At 38.8% G+C, this 27,945-nt stretch overlaps 3 protein-coding genes across 6 annotated transcripts in view; 1 reads left to right on the top strand and 2 right to left on the bottom strand.

Annotated features, from left to right (window-relative positions):
• Window positions 1-772: 772 nt before the first annotated feature.
• mal2 (mal, T cell differentiation protein 2) lies at window positions 773-6,917 on the bottom strand. Its single transcript, XM_031298685.2, has 4 exons — window positions 6,609-6,917; window positions 5,284-5,454; window positions 2,032-2,232; window positions 773-1,029 (listed from the first exon to the last, which is right to left on the bottom strand). The coding sequence occupies exons 1-4, from the start codon at window positions 6,723-6,725 to the stop codon at window positions 958-960; spliced, it is 561 nt and encodes a 186-aa protein (XP_031154545.1). The 5' UTR covers window positions 6,726-6,917; the 3' UTR covers window positions 773-957.
• A 5,683-nt stretch (window positions 6,918-12,600) lies between these two features.
• Window positions 12,601-27,019, bottom strand: colec10 (collectin sub-family member 10 (C-type lectin)). Of its 3 annotated transcripts, none has more exons than XM_031298691.2 (7): window positions 26,747-27,019; window positions 24,793-24,864; window positions 19,064-19,135; window positions 17,153-17,206; window positions 16,020-16,115; window positions 13,407-13,618; window positions 12,601-13,187 (listed from the first exon to the last, which is right to left on the bottom strand). In XM_031298691.2, the coding sequence occupies exons 1-7, from the start codon at window positions 26,844-26,846 to the stop codon at window positions 12,957-12,959; spliced, it is 837 nt and encodes a 278-aa protein (XP_031154551.1). In that variant the 5' UTR covers window positions 26,847-27,019; the 3' UTR covers window positions 12,601-12,956. The 3 variants fall into 3 exon arrangements, with proteins under 3 accessions (XP_031154551.1, XP_031154552.1, XP_031154553.1); XM_031298692.2 differs by having other exon boundaries at window positions 24,856-24,864; window positions 26,747-27,012; XM_031298693.2 differs by lacking the exon at window positions 16,020-16,115.
• Window positions 13,803-27,945, top strand: part of LOC116049227 (tumor necrosis factor receptor superfamily member 11B) — a 91,544-nt gene continuing 77,401 nt past the window's right edge. The window contains exons 1-3 of one of the 2 annotated variants that reach the window (XM_031298688.2): window positions 13,803-14,144; window positions 18,250-18,343; window positions 19,079-19,213. In XM_031298688.2, coding sequence (XP_031154548.1) covers window positions 19,187-19,213 — 27 coding nt within the window. In that variant the 5' untranslated portion in view covers window positions 13,803-14,144; window positions 18,250-18,343; window positions 19,079-19,186. The remainder of the gene's footprint in view (window positions 14,145-18,249; window positions 18,344-19,078; window positions 19,214-27,945) is intronic. The other variant, XM_031298687.2, reaches the window with a different exon arrangement.

The raw sequence follows: 27,945 nt of genomic DNA, 5'->3' as shown, positions 1-27,945 counted from the left end.
AATTGCACCATCACATTATTGTTCTATTGTGCATAACCTATTAGCAGCATACTTAGGCATGTTTTGTGGTATTATAAATGGGAAATATTCCCTTCAATATGGATGTGACTCAGGAAATTGGGCAATATGACTCATTCAAACTAATTGCATTATAACATTAAAGGACAAATCCGGCGCAAAATGAGCCTAGGGGTTAATAACACGTGTACCGAGTCGACCGTTCTCTGGGATTTGTTTTCATGCTAATCGAATGTGACCAGTTTTAGCACAAACCGCTAATTAGCTTATAAAGCTAGTCGTCGGGGCACAGGTAAAGTAAAAAGAAAACGCTATTTCTATACCACTAACAAGGCTAAAATAGCACCACACTTCCACGGTAGCATAATGAGGGTCCCTACATATAAACCGAAGCATTGAGAACTTGGTAAGTGTACAAACAGTTTATTAAAAAGATAGTTTATAAAGACAGTACCGTTCACGTATACAGGCGGGTGCCATCTTGGGAAAACACTCACAACCAGTTGAACGACGAAAGTTCTCAATGCTTCGGTTTACATGTTACTTACATCTTGCATAATCATCCTGTATAGCCTGGTATCATATTCAACTACATAAACTGCTATTCTTAACTGTGTCCTCAAAATACTTTTAACAGCCCAGAACCTACCTGAGCCCAATTCTTTCAATATCTCAGAAGAATAATTATTGTATTAATATTATTGTCGAGAAATCTTAACAGATGTTTTGACTGAGGCAGAAATTTTTGTATATTTGTATTTTTTTTTTTCTTCCTTTGATGACCTGAGTGTCCCATCAGAAAATAACAAAGTTTTCACTGAACAGAATAGCAGTGCTCTCCATGGAGCTCTGGATGGTGTGGCAGATGTTTTAATAATACATGCTAGAGTTATGAAGTTATGACGCAGTTATAAAACTAGTTTGCACTGGTTTTCCCGCTTACATCCTCCACCTCTTGAAGCCCATCACCATACTGCAGCCGTAGCATAGTGTCACCAAAAATGCAAATATCTGGGACAAAAAGACAAAAGGAGAGAAAGCAACAAAACTGGTTAGAAAAACCCAGCCAACTTTACTCACGTGCTAACTGTAAGTTGATTCATTACCTATCTATAATTATTTAATTATTTTAAATCAATTAAGTTCCAACAAGCTTATCTGAAGACATCTTTCTTATTCTAATCAGCAAAAAACAACATTTATAAAGCAGCTGAGTGAAACATTTTTATAATCCTTACTAGAAAAGGTGAAATTGTTTGCATAAGTGGCTAATATAAATATTCATCAAAAGTATCAACTCAAATATACTGTTTTAAAATGACCTTTTCTTTGGTATACAATATATACAGAATATGAAAACTCAGCACAGAAATGTAGCCTTTTATATGAGTTTCTCAAGTTACACATTTTGGGTCAGCACAGGTTTTTTTTAACATAAGACCTCACATCACATAACCAAACATAACCTATAATATTTCTGTCAAAGAGGAGGGCCAGCACTTGCTTTTTTAATCATACTGTTTATGGCCTGATAGATCTAGCTGATAGCAGGACACCACAGGCATGCATTCAATATTCTGTTTATTTATGGCAACATGGACACTCTTTCACTTTATCAGAAGGTGCATGCACATTTTTTAAAACCAAAACAAGACCAAAACCGACGTTTAGTGAGCAGGGAGGTTACTGTGTAAATGCAAATGTGTCAACTGTTTCTTTGACAGAACTTATTGAGAGCCTAAACGACTAATAAGGCTGTTATTACCTTCATGATTATATGAATTAACCTTTCGTAAAACCAACTATTTCTGTTTTTTGTTTTGTTTTTGTTTTTTTATATCTTTGTAACGCAATTTCAGCAGCTCCCGTACGTCAGTAAAAGTCAACCAAGGAGTTTGACATTGGGCTATATTCAATCAGATAGCACTGTGAGTGCATTATGATATGAATTAAAATGTACAAATTATGCATGCACTGTATTACAGACTTTATTTGAAAATATATGACACTCACCGTGGCAGCCACATTAATACTGTATTGCTTGTCATTCAGGACTGTGAATATGTTGCCCCGAGGGTAGGTTATACACATGACACTTTGAGTGCTGTTAGGCAGTGGCTTGATGTAGGCTCCTCCATTAGCTGCTGTAGTTGCTGCCTCCAGCACGAAGGCAGCAACGTAGAAAAGCAAAGCTATGAAATGGTAAATCACATCCTGGGGGAAAAGAAGAGAGAATGCATTACAAATAAACACAAAAAAAGTTCAAGTAGTAGCAGTAGATGGGAACAAAGAGTGACCAACATGTGAGTTTTATCCCCATTGGGTAATTATCAGACAATAGCTGCACTGGTCACTACAGCTCCCTGGACTTTGGCATTCACATAACAGACCAGGCTATCTATCGGTCAAAGAATCAAGTTTTTACATTAGTTATAAAGCATAACATAGTAGATAAAACAAACATGGCAAATAAAAGAATGAATGAATACAAATACAAAAGAGTGAAAAGACTTGTTATTTGGAAACCATTATATTAATAAAGAAAGTAGAAAGACAGACACAGAGAGAGTACGTGTCAGAGAGTAAAGAAGGTTAATGAGAGTTTGTGTTGTCGACTTTGCGAGCCCGGCGGGACCACAGGCGGGCCTTTGTTGCGTTTTGGTGTGAGCTCATCATCCTTGTCACTCATTGTTCGGCTGAAAAACAAACAACTTCACACGCCTGGCTACTCCTGGAGCAGGGCCTGGAACCCGAGGCAAGGCAGGCTCTGTCTGAGAGCCCAGACTTAACACAGAGTACACTACAATGACATATCACATATCACAACAACATGGCACAGGTTCTCACTTTTCGTCTTATATCGTACATTTATAGTAGTTATGCACTAATGGAAAATGCTTTCCAATACTAAAATGAGACTGTCTTCTAATAGTGATTTCATGTTTGTTATATTCTATATGTTGTACTCCACATACATGTAGGTGCTAGGGTGCATTATTGAAAAGTTTTTAAGCAGGGTACTTAGATTGCTTATAGCCTAAACTCATTATTATATCAGATTTTTAGGCAAGGAAACCAGCCTAAATTAGTTGATTTCCATTGAAATACAAATTGCCTCATGTGCTGCACTAATATGTAGCATCTTCAGCCACACCTGCTTGAGCTTTTTACATACAACAAGAAGGCTACGGGTTTACAGCTAAGCTATATACTGTACAGTAGTTACAACAATAGCTATTTCACAACAGGGATGCAATATCGATTACTTTTATTACCGATTGATCTAAAGACTATTTTCTCAATCAGTCGATTAACCAGCTAGTCTATAAAACGTCCCACCATAATTTCAAGGTGCCAGAGGTGATGTCATTATGTCTTGTTTTGACCGACCAACAGTCACAAACTCAAAGAGAATCAATTTTCTATAATATAAGACAATGGTTAGCAGCAAAATGACTCAATTATCAAAATTGGAATTGATGGATTTTCTGTTGATTGGGCAATCAATGAATTGACTAAATGTTGTAGCTCTATGTCAGTTGGTGCTCTATGTAAATTTCCACATTAATTGCTAGCTCTATACCGGGATTAGTGCAGCCATTCTGATAGATCTTGTCTTAGTTCAGTTCTGAACTACCAACAGCTTACCTTTAATAATGTATAAGTTTATAGCCTAATGTTGGCATTTGGGTGTAGGTGACAGCCAGCTTCTGACAATTTAAGTTACCATTATTGTCTAAATTACAAATCTCCAGAGCTGTTCATGTTTACTACAAAATACTTTAATGTTTCAAGCCACCTTTAAAACAATTCACATCTGTCATTGCAACAACTTGGCTGTGTTCTACACTGGCACGGAAAGAAAAGTTGCCTTGACTGTTTGAGTCATTTTAAGATGAGGAAGTGTAACTGCTTATGTTTGAATAAGTGGCATAAAGCTTTGTGTGATCCTACAAGAGAGCTGATAAATGAATAAACCATCTGCCTCACTGTGTAGTTAGATCATTATACTGAAGAAACAACGTGTTTGTTAAGCACCTGTTTTAAATTACAAAACAACAGTTGCTGCCATGACAACATTATCAAACATGACAGTCATCTTAAAGGTGGAGTGGAGTTTTTGACACAGACCTACAGTACCAATGGTGTCACACTATTCCACTGATCAGGTGGCTGTAACACACCAAGATATTCTACAATGTGCCAGCAAAGACAGGAAAGAAGAAGACTGCAAGCTAGTAAACATGGACAATATCGCCGCTCAATGCATGCCGGTTGAATTTGTGTCCGACTTCATCCCGACTTGCTCTGACGTCATGCACACGTGGGCAACGATAACCTCACGAGATCATGGCGGCCGCAGTTTTGAGAGGCAGGCGCCGCAGTTGCTCTCCACCGACTCAAGACCCAGGTGGACCCAGGGCATGATGGGAAACGCCTGGCCCTCAGCTGATCTAACAGCTGATTGGTTCAGAATCGACTCAACATGACGACATTTTATATGTCATCCTGTTGTCTGTGTAAAGGCTTATTCTGTACAGAACACGTGTTGTGTGGCGGAAGGTGACGTTTAGAAGTAAGAGAGACTAAATGCGTTCAGATTTCGGATCATCTACAGTCTGTTGTTTATTAACATCAGCAACAGATCGCGTGTAGAGCATTTTAACAGGCTTCTCTGTCTTAATAAAAACAACTGGAGACTGCGTACAAGCTGATATATGGGTCTGATAACATTTTAATTAATTGGAATCGGACCTAACAGGATGAAAGTGTTTCTGTGACTTCCTGTTTAGACTGAAGGCTGCTGGAAACGACTGGAAACTGTCCAACTTGACCGCAGCTTTTTGTCACCGCCCCCTGCTGCTGCCACCTGCTTTCGTCCACATTACAGGCGAGGTGCAGCTCATTTCGAACGAGCCTAATGTTTTATGAGGAAGGAAATGCACTCAACATGTTTGGTAGACCTTTAAAGACGAACACAATGTGTTATGATGAGTAACCCTGAATTAAACATAACGTTTGTCTGTTTATAAGTAAACTCCACAGCTAAAACATTTTAAAAAGTGTTTCGCTATGTTATGTTGTCAAAGCATTCACAGGCTCTCGCACAAAAAAAAAAGATAAGCAAAATGAAAGGCTTCCAGGCGTAAGTGGTGGGGAAGAAATGTGGTGCCCTTTCAGTGTCTGACCAATCTGAGGTATAGGGTTTAATATACAGTAAACATTTTAATGGATGGAAGGACAGAGAGTGACTAACTGACTGACCAAGAAATTCCAATCAGTGTTGATGCGGTCAGCCAGGCCGGTGACGAGGAGCGCGAGGTAGGCGGAGGAGAGGAAGAAGGTGGTGAGGGAGACAAACATCACCCAGCCCTGCAGCAGAGGCACAGGAACATTGGAGGACGCCACCAGGATCCATACCAGACCACCAAATAACTGGGGATAGAGACAAACACTCCTATTGGTCATTATGTTTCAGTGGACACATTTGTATAGTTACAGGCTTGCCAACTATTTATGATGCACTAAGAAGACATAAAGTATAATAACTGTACATATGTATGCTAGTAAGGTTTATTGTACTTATGACATCCAACTTAGAATCTGTTTGCCTCACTGAGTGAAAATCATTGGAAGACGCTTAATGTAAGTTGTCCAGGAATAGCTGTGGTACACCAGTCTGCTGTGACTGAATGAATGTTAACTGATAGAAAAATGCTGAATTTTATAATACAATTGAAACTGTATTACATGTGGATCAGGCACATCTGATTGTTGCATCAATAATTGTGAGATTTTGCATTATCTGCTCATAATATGATGCTTTTCACAGTTTGGTGACAGAATCCAAGGCAAAGTAAAATAAGCTATGTTTATGGTAAACTTTGGACAAAGGGGCAAACATGAAGTTAACACAGTTTATTAAAACACTGAAGAAGATTGTGTTATGGAACTTCCCAAGTATTTCTAGGCTACAGTATCTACTGTAGTTTATGACAGGTGTAATATCTTGGCAAAGGCTTTCACATTGTGCACGCTGATAATAATAATTGGCAAATGAATGATAGTTTCCATCTGAAGGCCTATCTGTACAGGCCTTCACCTGCAAAGGCCTATAGATAGGTAGTCAAATAATCATAAGCTTAGAGGTAGCATGTAAAACACGTTTTATTATAGTGAAAGGAGATGATGGTGATAACAAATGTGGTATTTTACAGGCCTGCACTGCTCTATAAGAAGCAGGTGTTTTGACCCTCGCGGCCAGTCTTGGCGACATTTGCCCTTGCTTTGACTGTTGTTAAGCAAAAAAAAAAACAGCCTCAGGCAATCACAGTGACGACCAGTGTGTTGGCAACATCCAAACACTCAGCAGTCCGCACATTACAGAGGAAAGACCGTGTTAGTAGCCTACAACTTAAAGTCTAACTGGACTTGAACAACGTGCCGTACAAAACCATCAATTATTAATAAAGAATTAGTGACTATATAGGTTCTGCAGACTAGAGTATTGCTACAATACAACTGAAGTCACTGATACATTGTAAGAATATAACATACAGTTGAACATCACAGATAAAAAACACACTTACTATTTCTACACAGACAAGGGCTCCAGAGTAAGTTCTCAATACTTCCAGTCCCAAAGGAAGAGAAATGGTTGGCGCTGGGAACGAGGTGGCAGCGGGATTAGCGGCTGGTTCCGACATCTCTAAATCGCCCTCTCTCTTCTCTCTATTTCCCCCTCGCCTCTAGCTCTCACTCTCTGTCGCCCACGAAAAAGAGTCCGTTGAACAAAGGACGGGAGCAGCGGAGGAAATTCCTCCGGAATCATGTGTCCCCAAAACAGGTCGGACAGGTGCAGGTGCAGGTGCCACTCCCTGGAAACCAGCGGTGCATTCAAGGACCTCACGGAAGCTCCTACATCCAGATATCCATTTATTTAATCTCCTAGCCAAATGTCCGTTTGACAAATATGACAACCAGAACAGTTTTTGTTGTTTTGTGATGATAACTACAGATGGAGTGGGTTAAATTGAACCCACATAGACCTATTTAAAACACATATGCCTAGATTTTCTAAAGATCATAATCCATTTAGTTTTTAAACAATTGCAGTGATTAAGCGTTTATGCAGTGTTGGAATCAATGTACATTAATTACTTGCTGTACTTAAGTACAAATTCGAGGTATTTGTACTTTATTTGAGTAGGTTACTTCCATTTTATGCAACTTAATAGCCTACAACTTGCCACTAATTCTCAGAGGCAAAACTGTACTTCTTAATCCACTGCTTTAGTTAGTGGTTACTTTTCAGTTGACAATTTTCTTCCTACCCAGTGAAAACCCTCTATCTCTAAATTTGGTGATTTTGATGAGAATTTTGATGATAGATCCATAAAAAAACATCCCACTTCCTTTATGGGTTGAGAAAACTGTCCTACTTCTTAAGCTAAATAAACAATTTAAAAATAATTTTGGATGAGCTGGAAAATGCATCACCAAAAGCTGAAAATGAAGTTTACTTTTTAGAGATACATGGTTCTCACAGGACATGATTTGGATCTTATAGAATATATATATATATATATATATATATATATATATATATATATATATATATATATATATATATATATATATATATATATATATATATATATATATATTATAGAAACCTATATTAAAATACCCAACAGTATATAAAGGAGTTAAAATTAGCACAACCTTAAACATCTAAAATGCAACATACACAACGCAGCAGTAATATCAATCCAGAAACATCATATATAATAGTAAAACACTGACAGGAACCATGTTACTGCTAAATAAGTACTTTCACTTTTGATACTTTAAGTAAGTTTTGCTGATAATTCTTACACATACTTTAACTTAAGTAAGGTTTTGATTGCAGAAGTTTTACTTGCATTTTCACAGTGTGGTATTAGAACCTTTATTAAAGGATCTGATTACTTTTCCCACCACTGCTTGTATGTGCAACACTGGCAAGAAAAAGCCAATAAAATGTTGACAAGTCATGTAACTAAGCTTATAATTAATTTATTAGTTTGAAGTTGATTATAGTACAATAGAGAGGGAGGCTAGAACAAAAACAATACCCATTAGCCATAATGAATAACAATCAAAATATATTTTCTTCATGTCAGTAATGGTTATAACATGCCAATACATTTAGTTTTGGCAGAATGAATCTGCTGTTTACATCAGATGTTGGTAAGGTAGTATATCAAGTATGTCATAAAAGGCTTCAAGGTTTACAATGATTAACACCACAGACTGATCCCTCCTTTACTCCTTCATGTTTACACGACTTTTATGCTCTCCACACCCTAAATGTCAATTCTTAATACTATAACTCTGCAATCAGAAGGCTACATTGTAAATAAATATGCTCATCTTGTACTTCTGGTAATTCCAACTCCAACTGAAGGCAACAATTTTACTCCCACTTGTTGGTTGGAGCCTTGGCTCCGTCATTGTGTAAGCAGCCACCAGCAGACTTAGAAAGCTTAGAAAAATGACAGAGGAAAAATCAAATAGTTGGAGTCATGGCTTCTTCTTTTTTTTTTTTTTTTTTTAACATGGTTAGAAAAGAAATAAGGGCTAAGAAACAATGGTGTGTCTACTGGTTAACCTTCCCAGTACAGGAACAAAGTAAATATTAGCTTAAAGGTTAGAGTATCCACTGAGGAGAGAGGAGAACTGATTTCCAAACTGACTTAGCTATGTTTACCATCTTTGCATTAAAACATGGGACAAAAACATCAAGTGTTGGAGGGTCATTTTTGGGGACCACATGCTTTTTTTTAATCAAATGGTGATGTTGTTACATTGGTTGGTAGCAGTTTCTTATGGTAAGCCACAGTTAATGTTTAGCTATGACTTGGGTCATGTGAACCAATGTTGATATAACCTTTTAAAGGGCGCTGAGCTTAGTTCACAGTTAGAATCAATACCACCTGTATAAGACCCCTGTATCCTATCATGTGAGATACCAGCATTGTTATATTGGAAATCTTTTTTAAGGGTGATTTTTTTTTTAACATCAAGGAAATCACAAGTTTTAAGAAGCACATATTTGCCCCTGTTTCTCCGTACATAGAAAGACTTTAGCCCGGTGCGTCCCTGGAGGTCTCCATAGATATAAAACATATATAATATTATATCAATGCCTCACTCACTGTCATCTATGGAACAGCATAAAGCTTGATATTAATCTTCTTTAATTAAACTGCTGATTCTTAAGCTACAATGTAGCAAATTACTGACTCTGCGAGATTAAAATAAGGACATTGTGAAATATAAAACTAGTCAATCTTACTCTTTTGTCCATGTTTTTATTGTTTATTTTAGAAGCAGTGGAAGAAAACAAAACAACATACAACGCTGTGTGTTACCTTTCTCTTTGAATGACTAAAAAAGCAGGAACAAAATATTAATAAGCAATATTGTGAAGATTAAAGAAAACTCATGTGTATTTTTTAGTGGATACATTCCCTTAACATTTGTTTTAGTGTCTTTTATTTCATAAAAGAAATTAGAAGAAAAAAAATCGGAGTTTATTTGGAGGGCTTGTTTGTTATAAAGATATAAAGTACAGTAACAATGATGAAAAGTGAAGCCAATGCGTATGCCTTACAACTGCATTATATCTAATTTCCAGCAAAGGGCGACTCAAGTGGTTGCAAAAAGAAGTCAGCTTGTATAGAAGTCTATGGGGAAATGACCCAACTTGTCATTTGATTTATTACCTCAGTAAACATTTTCCTAACCAGCTTATGGTCTCAATTGCTACTTTCAAGTCTTCTTTAATACAGCATGATGTTCATTTTGTAAATTATGGTAACATTTATTTTAAAATTGATAATAGAGCAGGACATGCTTTGGGCGTGGCTAACACACCAACCTGTCAATCACGATGATGCTTAGCAATGCGTATATCCATGGCAATGTGTACATTAAAATAGCCGTGAACTTGTTTTGGGGTGTTGTCCGTGTTTTTCGCGACTCTCACTGTGTGTTTTCACTTCATCAATGTTAATTGCTCTCACTCATCAGCTCTGCGAAGCCTGGACAGTCTTTGCCTGACCTCCTCCCACAAGGCTTTCAGACCCTCTTTCTCTGCCAGTGTTGCCTTCCTCCAGTTCTTCCGTAGTTGTCGGCGCCTTCGCACTAGATGGTCAATCTCCTTTTCTCTCCTTCCCTTCTCTCTTTGAGCGGTCCTCTGGTTGGAGGTCACTTCGCCAAACCTGGTCCTGCAGGCCTGGTATAGGATATCCCCAATCTGGTTGAGCGTGGATTCCGCCCCTCCTCGCAAAGATTCCTCCAGTGTCTTGACCAGGTCGGAGTCCAGTGTTCGTCATGCATCTGTCTCGCTTGACTTTGGCCATTTCAGCTTGCCTCTTCTAGTTGGTTTCTTGGTCTCTGCTTTTGGCTCTGTCCTGTGTGAGTTGGTGGCGACTGGGTCTTGGTAGTACTCACGTAGGGGCTCTCCCTCCACCAGTGGGCCTTCTTCCTCTGTGACTTCTTTGCCTTCTGCAACATTGGGTCCATCGGCTCTGTGGTTTTCGACCTGGCTTTCGGTCCCTCTTGTCTCACCTGCTAAGGCAGTGCAAGGTTGCTGTTGGCCCTTCTGCCCACACTTTCGCTTCCCCTGGTGGATTCGCAACCCACAGAACCCATGTTCATCTTGTTGTCCGTTTCCATTGCTGTCGTTACCGTGTGATCCGTCCTGTTAGGCCAATCTTTCATCCCGCCTCTCGGAGGGCCTGCGGGTTGTTTTTTCTTAGTGTTCTTTGTAGTCAAGGTTTGGGTGTGCCTCTTCTGAGGTACTAGTGGGTTGGGTAACTAGCCACCCACTACCGGTGCGGTCTTTCCCTGCTGTCATCCAGTCTTTCCTGGTTGTCCTCCAGAGAACATATAGAGGTATAGAGACATATAGAGGTTTACTCCTCGACGCAGCGGCCCCGGCCCGACTCCGACCTGCGGCCCTTGAGTGCATGTCATTTCCCCTATCTCTCTCCCCTTTCATTTCTTCAGCTGTCCTGTCAATAAAGGCCTAAAAATGCCCATTATTTTTAAATACTATAATATTCATTCTTTGTTTGACAACACAAAGATGTGTGTAGTAAAGACTAATAGCTCAAGTATCAAGCAGTGAGCCTGCGCTTGGTTAAATGATTCCGACACAACTGTGCAGATGAATGTAGTTGTAGTTAGAATTTAACAGTTATACAGATTCGTTTTTCATTCGTTTGGGTCGGCTGATATGACGCTGTATTAGTTAGAATTCTAATCTTTTTATCCCATCCCTTTTATTTAATGTGCACTCACATGCATTTTATCAACCCAAGTCTCTTGGTGTTTGATAATGTACCTTTATTTTCTGCACCTTCTTTGATTTACAGCAATGTCTCCAAATTTTGGAGATTGCATTCAAGTTTCAATTTCTTGTTGTTGTATTGGCTCTGCAGAGCCTCCATCTCTTTTGTCAGGTTGCTGGAACCAATCTTCAGTTGGTCTCCCACATCTCTCAGAGTGTCTCTGTCTATAGTCAGGCTATAGATTGAATCTACAACAAGTTCATTCACCGTAGAATCAATGAAAAACCATGATTTGTTTTGTTTATGTTTATTTGTATAGGGACAATTATGTAGCATAAAGTTATGCCACACACCACAGCATTTATTTAGCATTATTTATGGCCTAAACTAATTTGCAACGCCCATGCCTAGATAGGCCTTTAAAATACATAACATATTGGCAGGAATGTGGTTATGGTTATTGGTTGGTTGTGTATTCTTGCCTGAAATTTAAGATTGCCATCCATACTTTAATCTATGGTCAGTACCCATCAGATTCACACTATCTTTCCCAACCTCCCCTGACTTTCTGTCCATTGACACTGACATCTCTCAAGTTTGTGGTCAGGGTCTGTGTCAGTTATTATTAAGGTTCAATGATTTGCTGACACTGCAAACACAAACTTGTGGGAGGAGATCTTTAGTTTGAAAAGCAAATATTTCATAACTTTCCTAACCATAAAAAAATCCTCTTCTTCAGGCCTTAATAATAATGCTTGCACAGTTGTAGCCTTTGATAGCCTTGATAGCTTGCCATGTAACCATGCAGGTTATACAGTGCCAAAGAGTACAGTTGGGCAAAGCAGCTTGAAATGCATTGTTCCATATTCCATGCAAATGTTGAAAGTCACCATAAGAACAGTTGTTGTACACTCTTAGCCATTTTTTATGCTTACAGCATAACAAACAATTAAAAATAAATGATAGCTTTTTCATGCCAATTCAAATCCATTTAACAGCTCATTATCACGTGACCAAAGGTGGTCGTATATGGGAGGGAGATCTTGACACCTGTCCTGGTTCAAGGATGGTCTATAACATTGAATGTGAATGTGAATGGCAGGAGTTACATGCACTCCCTTATTCAATTTTACATGTAGGTTTGTCAGCAATGTAGGCAGATTAGACATTTATTAATCGTTGAAGCTATATTCACATTGTATGATTATATCACACACACACACACACACAATTAAAAACATACATATACTGCAATTTTAATGCTAATGTTTTACGTAATAATAATGCAGTACAAAGAGACATAATTAGTGAACATTACACTGCAAACCATCAGTGTGTCTCCCTCTAGAAGCCTAAAGGTGCACAACACTCAAAAACCTGACAAACTTTTAAATTGAATTGGCTGGTGTATTGCTGAGGACCCAGAGGCAAATTTAGAGCAAATTGGCCAGTTGGTGGCGCTATAAGAACAAACTTTATCTTTTAGCCTGCATCTTTTGAACCATAGGTCTCTGACCTTTTTTTGTATTTTTACGTTTTTCCTCCAGGATAGGTCCAGACAGATCTAACTGTGTAAGCCACGCCAAGTCTAGATTTTCAATTTCCCCCTCCTCCTGATCCTCCCCTTCTCCTGCTCTTTGGGAACTCGCAGATAAAAAACAAAGTGGCTTCACACTCCACATAACTCCATGTCCCAGTGCTGAGCAGCTCCACACAGCTTGAGTTTGTGGTGGGAGATACTCTGGAATTGAGCTCCTCCTCTTGGCTCCAAGCTGCAAAACCCTGCAGAGGACTGGAGTCTGCATAAACATAACCACTTGTTCCAACCTGACAAGAAAAAACAGAGATAAATATATAATTAGAAAGTTATTTGCACTTGAAAAATAGCATCTCATTATTAAACCAGGTTTCAGGAGAGCCCTAAAACTAAAAAATGAAATTCCACCTGCTGCAGTGTGAGTGTGTGTGTGTGTGTGTGTGTGTGTGTGTGTGTGCATTATGAGCATCTGATGAACATCTGTTGAACATCTGATGGGGACCACTTACTGTGTCCTTGCTTTGAGCCTGCAGTCCTACATAAACTCTTGTCAGTCCTGCCTGACTGACATAGTCTGCCATGAGACGGTTGGTGTTGCTGGTTTTTGGCATGGCCAGGGTGCCTCCTCTCAGCTTACAGTTTATTAAAGCCTCTCTGAACCTCTTGGGCTCCTTCACCAGCAGGTAGTATCTCTCTTCTGTTTCCTTCAGCCCCAAGATGACTGCACAGGACAGGGTTAAAGTTCTTTAGGGGTTAGGATACTTACTTGTTTTCCATGATAATCTGTTTTAATAAAACAAATTATACAAAATATGTATTAAGTAGCATAAAAAAGAAAAAAAAAGAAAGATATTAAAGAAAAGAAAAGAAAAGAAACAAACAAAACAAGTCAGAAGCCAGTGGGCCAGTGCTATGTGCCATTAAGGTTAGGATAGCCGATTGGTCAGGTGATAGGACCTATACAAATAGGGTTACGTTACCTTGCGTAAGCATGGACGCGTGGCCAATAAATGCTATTGAAGGGCGGGTCTTGGCGTGGCCATAGTAGGATTCGTAAATCCGCGCCCCGTTCTCTTAACTCAACCATGCATACGCTCACTACGCAAGTTGCGGAAGTCCCCGCAAATTACGCAAAGGCCCTGCCTCCCCCTCGTGTGTCATGTTTACAACTTTGACGAGGAAGATGAAGCGGAACTATTCTTCTAGTCACGCAAAGAGGGAACCCCCCCCCCCCCCACAGTAATCAGGTAAACTTGTGTTCTCTTTTCTCCAAGTTTGATTTCAACAAATAACAGTAACGTTAACGTTAAGGTTAAGGTTAATATGGTAGCTCGCAGTGCATCTGTCTGTCGGTCATGCTTGCTTGCAGCCACTTCCAGGGCTATTCTGTGACTGCCTGACTAAAGCGAGAGTGAAAGAGGCTACAACGATTTACGTTTAATAAACCCCAATCTGCAATGGTGTTAATTAACTGCAGCTCGGAAAACATAATCGCGACGCGCGTGAACATGCGTTCATACCCATGCGCGTTAATTTGCGTGTGCACGAAATGAACTTGTGCCTCCAGCAGCCACTCTGTGTAGTGGGGACCAGTCCAGACAATATACAGTTGCCTTTGAGTGGGATGGCACTGTTCTCATTTGAAAACAAGACTATCTAGTCGACTCTCATTCAAGGGTTAGTTGTAACTGTGGACTAATGCAAGATGGAAAACCATGGGTTGATTGACTATTGATTAAACATTGAATTTAAAATAGCTATTAAATTAGCTATATTGAATTCCAAATGTTGATTAGCTGGCAGCTAATCAACATCTGGAATTCAATATAGCTAATAGCTGGACATACTGGTCAATAGGCTATATATGCACATCTCACTCACAGTAAATAATAACCTTAGTACGCAGCCTAGCCATAGTATAATTCATATTTTATATTTAAAAATGTATAAGGAAATCTGGGGAAGGCAGTTTAAATGGGCCTGATGCAGCTAATTAAATGAATAATAGTATTATTATACTATAATTTACAGGTGCATATTTGTCAGGATATGCTAAATCATCAGACAGTACAAGCACAGACTTTGCACAGTAGTATTAGTTATTTGTAATAAATGTATGTGTTCGTTACCACATGGTTGCCTTGTGCATCATATCTTGGTTGTGTCATATCTGTTCTATATTTGGATATGTAACACATTAATACAGGTGAGATTCAGGCCTTTCCAATGAGAACATGACAGTAAAATATGCATCAAACTCTAACCAGATCAAGCAAAAGGCTGAGAAGGACCATTCATTGGATTAGGAGGAAATTTACTGTAGTCTATAGATAGTGTAGCTGCAAATATGTCTCACTTTAGTCTTCACAGGCTTATTTGTATAGTACGTGTGCTTAAACTTATATTTACAATACACAAGTTGGTTCAGTGCCATTGCAAGAGGCAACACATTACAATGATGGGACCCCAAACCAAATCTTGCTTAGGGCAACCAAAGGTCTAGGGCCGGTCCTGGTTGTACAGTACCTATGTTCTGTAAGCTTTTGCATCAAGTTCAGACACATATTTCTCAGGGCATTAACATGGCATTATGACTATAAATACTGACAGATATTTACTGTATCTATATGGCAGCTCCACTATGCTTGTCAGCACAGAAATCACAGAAAAAGAGACAGAAAAATGGAAAGAGAAAAGCTGTGTCTCATTTTCAAAGTTGATCAAATTACATGCCATGAGTAAGCGCAGGCATGGGAAAACTAAATACTGTAAGCACTTTTTTCAAATGAACATAATGCAAATAAGGAATTGGTGTTCATACAGTTTTCCACCCTACGTTAGTTTCAACCTAAGACCAACCAAGACACTGAAACAGATGAACTCATGTTTAAAAAGGCATAGCAATAATGTAAGGGAAGGTAATATAAAGAATAGGGAATAAGGAACACAACAAAAATATTAAGTAATAAAACATTGTTTCTTCTTAGATGCGTTTCATAAATTTTATGTTAACTCAATATAGGTTTTACAATTTTATATTTAGAGCTGCATGTTATGTTTTTCCCACTTTCTAGAATATTCAGCTGGCGTACCATGGATATATCACACCACTTAGCACTTACCATTCTTCACAAACTTGACAGCCTTCCTCAGCTTGCCTACATTGACATCCAGCTGTCCAACCACCTTCCTGTACCTGCCACAGTCACATGTTGTGCCTGATGGATTTAACAAAGGCCCGCACATGATTTGAGTGTGTACACGATTTAGCACAGCACAGAATCACCTTCTTGCATTATTACTATTATAAAAATGTACCACCATATACAGTATTAGTGTAAGGTCCTTCAGTACACCACCACTGTTGTTTCTTTGTTGTACGAATTGATGGCCATTTAAGAGCCTACAAGTCCTCAGTCAAGTCCTGCTGCATGGCCAAAGCCTCCTCCACCCTAGCCGTGGGTTAATTGAAATAAGTTAATACCATTGAAGGATTATTTGCAATGCTATCTAAGTTTTCATAATATGTACACAGAGTAATCAGAACATAGAATTATAGAACTATTTTTCTTAAGTCTGTGACCAACTAACATCAGCCAACATTTGCTATCATCCTTGGTGATGCCCTGCCAGGTCTGTACTGCTGGCGTCTTCTTTTCATGTTTGCTTTCAGCAAGTGAAACACATAATCAGGTGGACTGAGGTCAGACTATTCCAGTGTTAGACCTTATATAATATAATGTCTAAGATCATTGTCATGCTGCATGGTCATACAATTGGTGAACTACTGTATCTATAAATCGTGCTACAACACACATTTTAAAGCTGATAGTCAGCACATTACCCTTATTGTCATCATTTGACTTCAACTTCAGTGTGCTGGAGTACACAGCCCATACAATGAAAAACATCACTGTCCTGATATTCTCTGACAGCTGAGTTGTATTTAATGCTGCTCTACTGTATTTCTGTAGTAGCGAGGATGCTCAAGTGGAGGAAGCTTTTTTTTTTTTTTTTTAATTGCAGTAAGTGACACAAGTATAGTTTGCTCAACTCTATATTTATCAGTTCAAACCCACTTACAAGAATGCTTGAAATGTCAGAGAAATACTGACACATTATCTGGTTAGGCTGTTTATTTGTAAATGTAAAATTTCTGTAACCTCATCATGTTGGTCTGAGAGGAGCACAATGGTAGTTATTGTCACATGGTGGACTTGAAAAAGCAACGTCTACATGCTGTAGACTTACTCACCAGGTTTCCCCTTTAAACCAGAAGGCCCCTCCAAACCTGTATCACCTTTGTTACCTACAGAGCAATAGAAATCACATGTGAGACAATTCTGACATCTGTGATCCTGGCAATTAACGTTTTCATGTTTTTAATCGCTTAAAAAATAAATAAACAACACAGTACTATGACTATTTACTAATTCATACTGACAGCTTCTAATGTTATTATGTGACATTGTGATGTAGTTTCAAAAGATTACCACCAGATGGCTGTGTCATACAGTCAAACAATTTAAAGATGGCTGCACACAGGTATCGATATACTCAGGTCAAACTTTGACCAATTGTAACCCAGATTAAATTGTTCCAAATAGACCTACACATGACAACACACACATGTTTTAAAAAAAATATATATATGTTTGTAAATTGTAGTGTTGGTGTGTACATGTAATCCAGAACTTATTGTGGAAGTGAACTGAGTGTTTGACATATTGGGGAAGTGGGCTGCAGTATAAACATCACAATAGGCTGGTTTTGTATGAGGACATATTGTACTTGTACAATCTGATCAGGCTGAGTGGCTTTGTGATGGAATAAACAGTGACAGTTTGAGCACCCTGACAAAAATGTGAAAAGTCAACATTTATAACTTCAGACTTATTATCTTGTTGCAAGTTATTAAGTTAAAATGCTACCAGATATGCAGTGCAGTGTCATTTCTGTGGACAGTCCTGCTGCAGTTAGATTGTTGGTTTCCCACATTAATTCACTAATTACACATAGTTTTATAGCTTTAGGTAGTTGCTCTATCCAAGCCGAAGCAAAAATGTAAGCCATGTAAACACTCTAATAATAAGCCAACATATGCATATAATTATAGCAGATACAAAGGATACTTGCTCATGTATTATAATAACCTTATATATATATATATATATATATATATATATATATATATATATATATATATATATATATATATATATCTTACACCAATTTTGCTAACATGGAAATTAAAACTATTTTCCTTGAGTGGGCTGGTAATTCAGCAAAAGATTAGTTAAATCTTAGTTTGTGATTCTGCTGACATTGCCCTAAAAATGTGTTTTTCTCTAGGTGTTTTATGAGCTACAGGCGCTCAGGATCAAGGGAAATCCAAACCTGTGACCTCACTCTTCTGCCTGAGATGCTGATGCACAGCTACTTTCCTGTAAGTGTATTAAACATAATGAATACTGAGAAAAGTGAATGCCTAGGAAGGCAGGGGAACATGACTGCTCATAAAAACAAATATAAAGATAGAAATTGTTTCAGCCACCCTGGGCAAAGCAACTGGATGACATCATGCGGTAGGATTATGCCGTCTTCTATCTTTGGACGCGATCATTTAAAACAAAAAATGGGGGGAAATTCTTACTTGTGTGTATTAGTCTTGGGACTAATTAAGTTTGCTGCTTTGTGTAGAAATGTCCGTTCTACTCATTTTAATGTTTTGAGTCTGATTATGGAGCTGCAGTCCAAGCTGAGGAGGAGTTCGGGAAACTATATTTCTTCTTTTAGGCAATTATAAAGTCATTAAAATCCTGCGTAAACCTTGCAGCTACATTTTTGCCATTTTTTTAGCCTGTTGTTGACAACTACAGGCAGGTTAAAGAAGTGTCATGGCACTGGAACAAGGACAAATGTATACACTTGACGGTTAAAGAGTCAATCAATCTTTCTCTCATTTTGTAATTATGTTTTTTTCACAGGACACTGAGGATAGGAGGTTTTCCACTCCTGTTTGATTCATTGTGTACAATCTATTTGACTCAATGCTAATGAATCCATAGTAATGGGTTAACTTTAGAGAAAGATAAAATGATCAAGGCGGAGAGACAGAGACAGTGTTTACATTAAAAGTGCTTAGAAATAACTTTTTTTGTTATACCTTTGTCTCCAATAGGCCCCATCTTTCCTGTGTGGCCCACATCTCCTTCAAGCCCCATCTCTCCTGACAGTCCTGGGGAAGAAGAGAAAGAAACACAGAGGATGAGGGGAGGGGAGAGCGAGCATGAAGAATATATGGAGAAGATTTGAGGTATTTGAGACCAGTAAAGATCATCATCTCAGTTTGAGATTATGACTTTCCAATTGATATACTCTACAGAAAAGGGAAGTATACACAATATGCAACATTTTCCAAAAAAAAAACTCACTGCAAAATCACTTCATCATATCTTATAAAGATCCTTTATTCTATCATTCAGACTTTTTATATTCATACAATAAATGGTATGCTTTCATCATTTCTCTTTTGTTTTTGGATTATTTTGTTGTTTTCAAGCCTAATCAATATAATTGCATGCTCCCAGAGATTGCGAGCCCAGAGGGTTTTTACCAACAACCGCTGCATAGTTTGGTTCCTAAATTGATGCTGTTTTTGCTATTATTATTTTGCCAGTAGATAAATTAGAGGGAAAAATGCTGATTTATTTCGGGCACTGACTAAAGTATTTGGTGTTTAGAGGCTGTTTGTGGAGTGAGGATAGTCTGTGAGAAAGTGCACATTGTTGCAGTTTTAGCTGGTTTAGCAAAAGTGGAAGTCCACTTTAAAAATGTGGTAAACAGAGTACAGTAAATGCAAAGTGTGTAGTCGACAATGATCTGCTACACAGAACGTGATTTGAGTTGAGTTGATTAAGTTCTTTTAATTTGTTATTTAAGCATCTATTGTGATTATCTATTATCTTCTATCTGATTGCTGTCACCACAATGAGAGATTACAGCCCTTTTCTGTAATCTGATTACTGTCATCTGTCACTCCACAATCCTTTTAAGGCTGCTTTAGTTTGGTGTTAGGAGAGATACTGAGAAAGTGCATGATTTTGAATGTTACAGTGAAACTGTAGGAGGACAGAGAATATCAGAGAGAGTGTGAGAGAGACAGAGATTGTGTGTGTGTGTGTGTGTGTGTGTGTGTGTGAGAAACTACAGAGCAGACAGAGGCTTTCTGCCAACACTTGAATGAGTATTTCCTCAGGAAACTATTCAACTGGAAATTGATGGCATTTGAAATACTAAGTGACACATTAGAGAGGCCTTCTGCTATAAGAGGGATTACACACACACACACACACACACACACACACACACAAACACTGCTATTTCCCACTTTCTCATGTGAGAAGTGTTGGCGGAAGGTGTGAGGACTTATGAATTGTGTGAGGTCTGGTAGACTCTGTTAAGCTATGGGAAATTTCATTATTTCACTATAGTCTGTGTGCAATCTTTGCGTACTTTTCAGTGTGCATGCCTGAGAGAATACTTTGACAATGCTGACTTGAGAACTGATTGTGAACCGTGATTATAGGTGTTTGTTTTTTCCTATACGAAGAAATGTAATCCATTAGTCTCTTCTTATTGCTTCTGTCTATAAAAGTGGATTATTGTTGTTTTCACAGTGCTTATGCTTGCCAGTTAAACTGTCTTTCTAAACGTCCAGATAACAGTTCTCCCTATCACTGCAGTCGCTCTTTATAATGGCCAACCCCTCCAACTGGTTTAACGTCTGGATTCTCCAGCTGCTGGAGGGTAATGCCACATTTTTCAGTCAAATAAAGAGCCTAAGACAACCTTAAGCTAGTTAAAAAACGTTCAACGGACTAGGTGTTTTCAAGGCTTAATATAACAAAAATACAAGAGATAAAAATGCTAAGCAGATCTTAGATCAATCATTCATTATACATTGTTTGCCAAACAAACAAACAATGAGCAAATCTGAATACTGTTTTTTTGCTTTTCAGAGCTTAATGGACAGAGGAAAGAGAGCTAGGTCAGATGAAATAAAGGCCTTACCTACAATTCATTGGTAGCTTTCTTAACAGGTTTTCCCCAAGAATTAAGAACCTCACATAACATAAAACTACTGTCTGTTCCACTCAAATTCTTGTCTAAACGTTACCAACAGTTTAACAGTAATTTAAGCAGTATTATCAAATGTAGAAATCAAGCGCCGCGATTGGTTGACAATAATAAGCTAAGCTTCATAGTCATGTATTCCTTTTTAACATTCCAAAATTAAGCAACTGCTTCCTGTAAAACGGCCTAATTTAGAACAGGGAATAGATGCGTCATCTGTTGAGCTGTTGACATATTGCAGTTACAAAGTCATAGGAACCTGCGTTCATTCCTACAGCATACACACAGAAAACCCATAATGATTGGGTTTGCTATACTGTTGCAAAATATCCACAGAGTTGAAAAGTTGAAAAGGGTTCACATACTGTATATATATATATACACTTTCTTTCACTTTACACTTGGAAAAGACTCAAGCAGCCCTGGCATGTGTCTCTCACAGGCTGATGAAACAAGTGTGTGTCTGTTGTTGTAGAGTGTGTGCATGTATGTGTGTGTGTGAGGACCTCTGTGTGAGGTTAGTAAATAAAACAAACATCTGCGGAGAGCAAGAGGGCAGCCAGGAACCAGTGCTTTTATACGGTGTGTGTGCGTGTGTATATACAACTATGTGTTTGTATATGTACATCCTTGTGTCGTTATGCTTGCATGTCTTGTGTGTATATAGTGTGTTGTATATATGCCTGTGTGTGTGTGTGTGTGTGCGCAGAATGCAGACATCTGTGTATATCGTATGGTTGGTTGGTTGGCCAGCTAGTCGACCAGCCCAGTTGGAACACATATGGCGAAGCGGGACGCCACTGCTTTCCTCGGCAGCAATTAACACGTCTGCTTCCTCCACAGACACACAGCAGTGCAGGTCTATCTGTTTGTCTGTCTGTCTGTCTGTCTGTCAGTCACAGAGCAAAGCAGGCCTCTGTATCTACTGCACAGCAAAGGAAAGCAAGCTGTCTAGAGAAGGAAAAAGCAGAAGCTGCTGCCAGGGCAAAGTCACGCAGCTGTCTGGAAGCTCACAGTACAGACACTAAGTTGTATGTAAATGACATTTTTGAAGTCGCTGAAGTCAGACTTTATGCTATTCTGCAAACATAAGAGAGGCCTTCCCGACCGTTACTTTTGCTGTTTTTATTTCCACTTACAATTGTCTTTAGCCCTCGTTAAACATGTTGCATGCTAATGAAGACAGAAGTGTAGGAGCGTTTCAGTAATACATCTCTCAAGGGCTCTCAAGCGGTTACACCAGGGCTATTTTTGTTCTTTTGCCTTCAGTAAGGCCTTTTCCACAGAGGACAAATTTCACATGTCACACTAGGAAAAGCACATGTGTAAATAATAAAATGAATGATGACCAGATTCCATTTAGCTACTACATCACACTATCATCATGGCTTTATGGGACACTTGAATAGTTATTAATCTCATGTGTAACACCTGTGTTTTGCTTTCTATGAAATGTCAAAATGTCTGCTGTGTAAAAGGCCTATTTGATACACTTAAAGGACAAATCCGGCGCAAAATGAACATAGGGGTTAATAACATGCCATTCTCTGGGATATGTTTTCATGCTAATTGAATGTGACCAGTTTTATCACAAACCGCTAATTACTTTATAACGCTAGTCGTTGGGGCACGAGGAAAGTATTTCTATACCACTAACAAGGCTCAAAATAGCACCACACTTCCATGGTAGCATAATGAGGGTCTCTACATGTAAACCGAAGCATTGAGAACTTTATAAGTGTACAGGCAGTTTATTAAAAAGATAGTTTAGAAAGACAGTACCGTTCACATATACAGGTGGGCGCCATCTTGGGAAAACAGTCACGACCAGTCGAACGACGAACGCCGTGCAATGTGAGCTGAACTGTCACTTGAAATCTCCCATGGTCCGTGGTTTCCCAATGGGTCGATAGGAATTACGTTTGTGAAATGTAATTACATGGAAATGCATGAATTACATCTCCATGGGCCAGGTCGGGCCGATATTTTCCGCCGCTATCCTCGGGCCGGGCCGTTGATTAAGCATTTGTGTTTTTTTAATAATTACTTTGTTAGCCTAATTCAGTGGGGAGCAAGCTATGCCTCTCCAGCCCCTCCCGTAGCTCTGGGTAGGCTACATGTCCTGCACTGATTTGAGTGTGAGGTAAACTGTGCTACATCGTGTCTCCCCCATCTGCAGCACTGTTGTCGGCCAGTGTGTCAGCATGCAGACCGTGGCGAAGGACAGTATTAATTAGGTGATCGAGACAAGAAAGTCTCCTATATGGTTCCAGGGCTTTGATTATGTTGCTGCCTTGATCTGTAACCCACACTATTCGGCTGAGGGAGCTAGGGTCGAGTTTTTTTTTTTAAGTTTCTTCATTCGGATCCATGTGCGATCCATTCCATTCTGAATAAACAAACAGCGCAGTTTACATGCTTCGTCCTTGTTGCATTATTCATGAAGATAATTCTAAACAGATTTCTGTAGTTCAAACAACTCAGAATTGTAGTTGAGAACGTCAGTTATAACGGCCCACATATTAAAAAATTGTTGGGTTTAAATTGGGCTCATAATTACAGTTAATGTGTTGGGCCGGGCCGGGCTCGGACACAATGTGCACGGGCTCGGGTAGGGTTGGGCTTGATTTTTTTGGCCCGATCTAAGCTCTAGTGTTATTAACCCCTAGGTTCATTTTGCGCCGGATTTGTCCTTTAAAAATATCTAACCTGTTATTGATTTGTCCTTTTTTAAAGATTAAAAACTCACAGTGAGGTGAGATTATTTCACCACAATTCAAGACAAATTATCTTTTTCAGGACAATAGTGCGACAACCATTGTTCTGTGTTCTGAACTTTGCAAAGTTTAGAACATTGCCAGACCTATCTCCACAACGCTGTGGACTAATGTCCGGTTACTCCAGCGTGTAGCTTGCTAGCTCGAAGTTTGTTGTTGTTTCCCGAAGCGAAGGGATTGATTTTGAGTATCGCAGAGAGCTGAAGCGGAAGCTCACGCGCCGGATGTCAGGCAATTATCCTGGAAATGTACTTCCGTTGATCCAGACTAGGGTGCCATTAAAACAGACCTGGAGTCACTGTCATTATGCTAATATTTGACCACTGCATCATCTGCAACCACAGTCTGATAACAAACCAAATGTTATTTTATTTGGACTATATAATGCTGGCCTTAAAGGGGAACTCCACCAATTTTACAGATCAAAGTCGGTTTACAGGTCTTGGGGAGTACTACTACATATGTGGAAAATGAAGTATTGCAAAGCTTTTTGTGGCTCCATTGGGAGTGATGTCACTTCAGTAAGCATCAGTTGGGGCTAAAAAATAAAAGTTTGAAAATAAAAATAAATCTGGGGATGTGTTAGAAATGAATGGATTCTCCAGACCTCTGTAGCCTGCTCCTCATCTCTGCTACATTAGCTGCTACTAGCATATCACACTTAAAACTCTGACCGACCTGTCTGTGGTTGAGATGCATTATGGGTAATGTAGGCATCAGGTTTTGACGAGGAAGAACAATGGAAAAGGAAGGACTTTATTTTTGGTTTTGCTGCATTGATTTCATTTACTTTTTTAATTGCCCATTGTGAGACAGTGTTAAAAGACTGCAATGCTAAATCGGTGGAGTACTCTTTTATTAGGGTAGTGTCTTGTTTTGTTTTTGTCCCCATTCCTACTTCACAGTAGCCATTTATGACAACATTAACCGCATTTTCCCCACCATATGCGGTATATATAATACATAGATGAATGTTCGATACCTGGAAGTCCTGGTGGTCCATTTTTTCCCAGTTTACCCTGATCTCCCTCCTCTCCAATCTCACCTTGGTCTCCTGGATTAAAAGGAAAGACAGTAAAGAGGAGGAGTGGAAAAGGAGGAGTGTGAAAGTAAAATACATGAGAGCATATTTCCCTATTATGTTTAATGCACAGTTCTTTTCAGAGGAAGGGGCCTTTCAGAGGCAGTGTACACAGCTAGATGGCTTTTCCCAGCATGGCAGGGATTAAATCTGCATATTCCCACTCACTGCTGGCATTGATGGAATATTAAAGCCATCACAGGATGACGATAAATTATCAAAACTAACAGTTGGCCAAGAACTACTACAGCACAGCACTCGGCTGTGAGTGTATGAGAGTCAGTGTAGGGCCAGTTGTGGGATTGGGTGTCCTACTGTAAGGTTAATTTTGAATCAACTTTGTATGTTTATAAAAGTTTTTTTACTCTTAATATTCTTTTTTTAATCTATCTTCATCCAAGCCAATTTCATTTTCAAAAGTAATGAATCATTTTTAGTATTAGTGACACCACATAGTTTTCTGAGTTGAAAGCACAACTGAGCTGTAGGAGAAATATCTCTGCACTGCTCAAAGAGCTCTTGGCAAAAAATCTTGAGAGGTTTCTGAGTGTCTATTAGAGCTGTAATTTAGCCATAGTTGTTGATGCCAACAGCACTTTATATCTTGTTAAGTGCAGGGCTTTGAAATGAAGGATTGTAACAAAACCCCCTCAATGAGACTGGAGGAGTACTTGGGAAAATTGATTATTCAATTCTGCAGACTGCTTAGACATTATCAAGTAACCTAAATCATTGCAATTTCAAGTGGTTCTGCCTGCATACAAATTGTTTCCTTTTGTGGACTACTAAAATAAAACCATAAATAGTTCCTAACATGCTGCGCTTATGTAATAAGTAAGTAATATGTAAGAAAAAGCAAATTCAAAGTTTGTCATATAACTTTTCTTAGTGTCTTGACATTCTTAAAAACAATAATGATGACGGTAAATCTATTTAAAGTCAAAGTACCAGTAAATGAAATAAAACTATGTTGGAAAGTCAAAATAAATAAGGACAGTGGTGTGGACATTTTCTTCGGGCTATGAAACAGAAAAGTACACGTCCGACACCAACTCAAATACACAGGCGTGAGAATACACACACTCAGAGACTGACTCTGCTCAGCAGTATCTGGGATGCATCTTGTACAAATAATCAGTTTAGTTTAGTGGCAGCTGTCTAAATACATGCTGTCTTTTTTACTAGTACAGCAATTCAGTGGAAAGCTCACAATTTGTACACTCACTTCCTGGTGAGTGTATATGACTGCCAAAGTAAAATCTATCTAACTTACTTTAAAACCAGAAATAAAAGCAATGTTTTTTAATAGCATGAATGGAGCTAAAAAACTGGTGCTTAGCTTGAGTGTGTATTATATTAGGTCTGTCTGTCTGAATCAGCAGGGGAACAAGCTACTGGATGTCGTAAAATGGAAAGCACACACGGGGAGGCATTCCCTCCAAAAGACTATGGGGTAGCAGACTGCTAGCTAATAAACTACAGGACATTACATGCTTGCTACCTTTATCATCAGCTCTCTGAACCCTAAAGCACATTAGGGGTGTTTCCTCAGAATTTTCCATTTGACACATATGGGTATAGACATTTACTTTGTTAAGAGATGTAGTCAACACTCCTATACATTTACTATGAAGCCATAAACTTGAATTGTCTTATCTCTAACAGTATGAACAAACAAGAGTTAAGATTGTGAGCACAATTTTTTGTTGAATTACTGCGTTACACAGATTTGTGCGTTTAATAGAATTTCCGACTCAAATGTTTAAGTACTGTGCAGTCAGGTTTAAACATCAAGAGACACACACACACACACACACACAGGCAAACCCCTAGCACATTCTGGGATATGCCTTACCTTTAGCTCCAGGTAGGAGGGTATTTGTGCAGACTTCAGTAGAGGCAGAGATGTCGTTGAACACGACTGCAAACACACACAGCACCAACAGTCCCGTCATCTCCCAATCATCACTGACCACTGAAGAAGATCCTGATTTTTAGATTTGGAGTTTGTTACTAGCGCCAAAGTATTAACTGTGCATCTTATGTGTGCCAGTTTGCACCAACTGACAGTTTTAACTGTAAGACCAGAGGATCAGTGCAGCACTAATGAGCAAGCATGCAGAGAGGGTCAGAACAGAGCTGTTGTTTATAGAGTCTTATCAGTTACTTGTCATAATGTCAAACAACACAATGCAGAGTACTGCATTCCTGTACTCTTGCCCCTTGGAATTTAAAACTGTGTGTTATTATAAGTGCAGTTTATAACATAATGTAGATTGATACAATGTTGGGAGATCAATGAAAGAATAGCAGTAGAGTTAGGGCTAATACAATATACTCTAAGCCAATTCATTAAAGTTCATGAAAATAAGTAAATAATGTCAATTTACACAAATAGGCTGTAAAAGCTCAACAATTTAAGATATTCCAGTACATATTGTCAGGATGATGATGAATTAACTGTGACTTGCTGGAAACTGAAAAATAATGTGAATATTTAGGCTAAAAGGAGTGCAGTATGTAATATTAAACATGCCTGAGTCAGAAGCGATTGGGATGTTTCTTATCAACAACAAGGGAGTAGCACCTCTGGGCCTGCACATTCTTTATTCTGTTCTTCTTTTCCTTTCACCCGTCTGACCACAAATAATTTAGTGGGAGAGGTTTACGCAGATATATATTACATACATGCACACATAGACATGCCCACAAACACATGATATACCAAAAGTGTCCATGCACAAAACCAAAAAGGCATGTTAACACACACACACACACACACACACACACACACACACACACACACACACACAGATTCTTGCATTGCGTAATTGCATCCTCTGGTTTGTCACTATGTGATGAAAACATACAGGGATTGGAAGGTTTGGAGGCCTCAGGGATAAAGAGAAAGGAGGGAGGGTGGTTGGTAGAAAATGAGAAAAGAGACAGAAAGAGATAATAAGAAATAATGACACATAATGAGAGAAGAAGACACAGTAAGACAAGAGACAGAACAAAAAAATGGCAAGTAATGAAGAGTGTGTGGTCAGAGCC

This window comes from Sander lucioperca, chromosome 10, assembly GCF_008315115.2.
Source record: "Sander lucioperca isolate FBNREF2018 chromosome 10, SLUC_FBN_1.2, whole genome shotgun sequence".
Taxonomy (NCBI): Eukaryota; Metazoa; Chordata; class Actinopteri; order Perciformes; family Percidae; genus Sander; species Sander lucioperca.
This window is presented reverse-complemented; position numbering and strand designations above follow the sequence as displayed.

Excerpts from the sequence above, each read along its gene's own strand:
- mal2 (XM_031298685.2), bottom strand. The coding sequence starts at position 6,725 with ATGTCGGAACCAGCCGCTAATCCCGCTGCCACCTCGTTCCCAGCGCCA. Across the intron at positions 5,455-6,608 it reads CCCTTGTCTGTGTAGAAATA|TTATTTGGTGGTCTGGTATG; the intron begins GTAAGTGTGTTT and ends CTCTATCCCCAG. Across the intron at positions 1,030-2,031 it reads GTATTAATGTGGCTGCCACG|ATATTTGCATTTTTGGTGAC; the intron begins GTGAGTGTCATA and ends TTTTTGTCCCAG.
- colec10 (XM_031298691.2), bottom strand. The coding sequence starts at position 26,846 with ATGACGGGACTGTTGGTGCTGTGTGTGTTTGCAGTCGTGTTCAACGAC. Across the intron at positions 17,207-19,063 it reads GGGGCCTATTGGAGACAAAG|GTAACAAAGGTGATACAGGT; the intron begins GTATAACAAAAA and ends ATTGCTCTGTAG. Across the intron at positions 16,116-17,152 it reads TGGTTTAAAGGGGAAACCTG|GCACAACATGTGACTGTGGC; the intron begins GTGAGTAAGTCT and ends TAAATCCATCAG.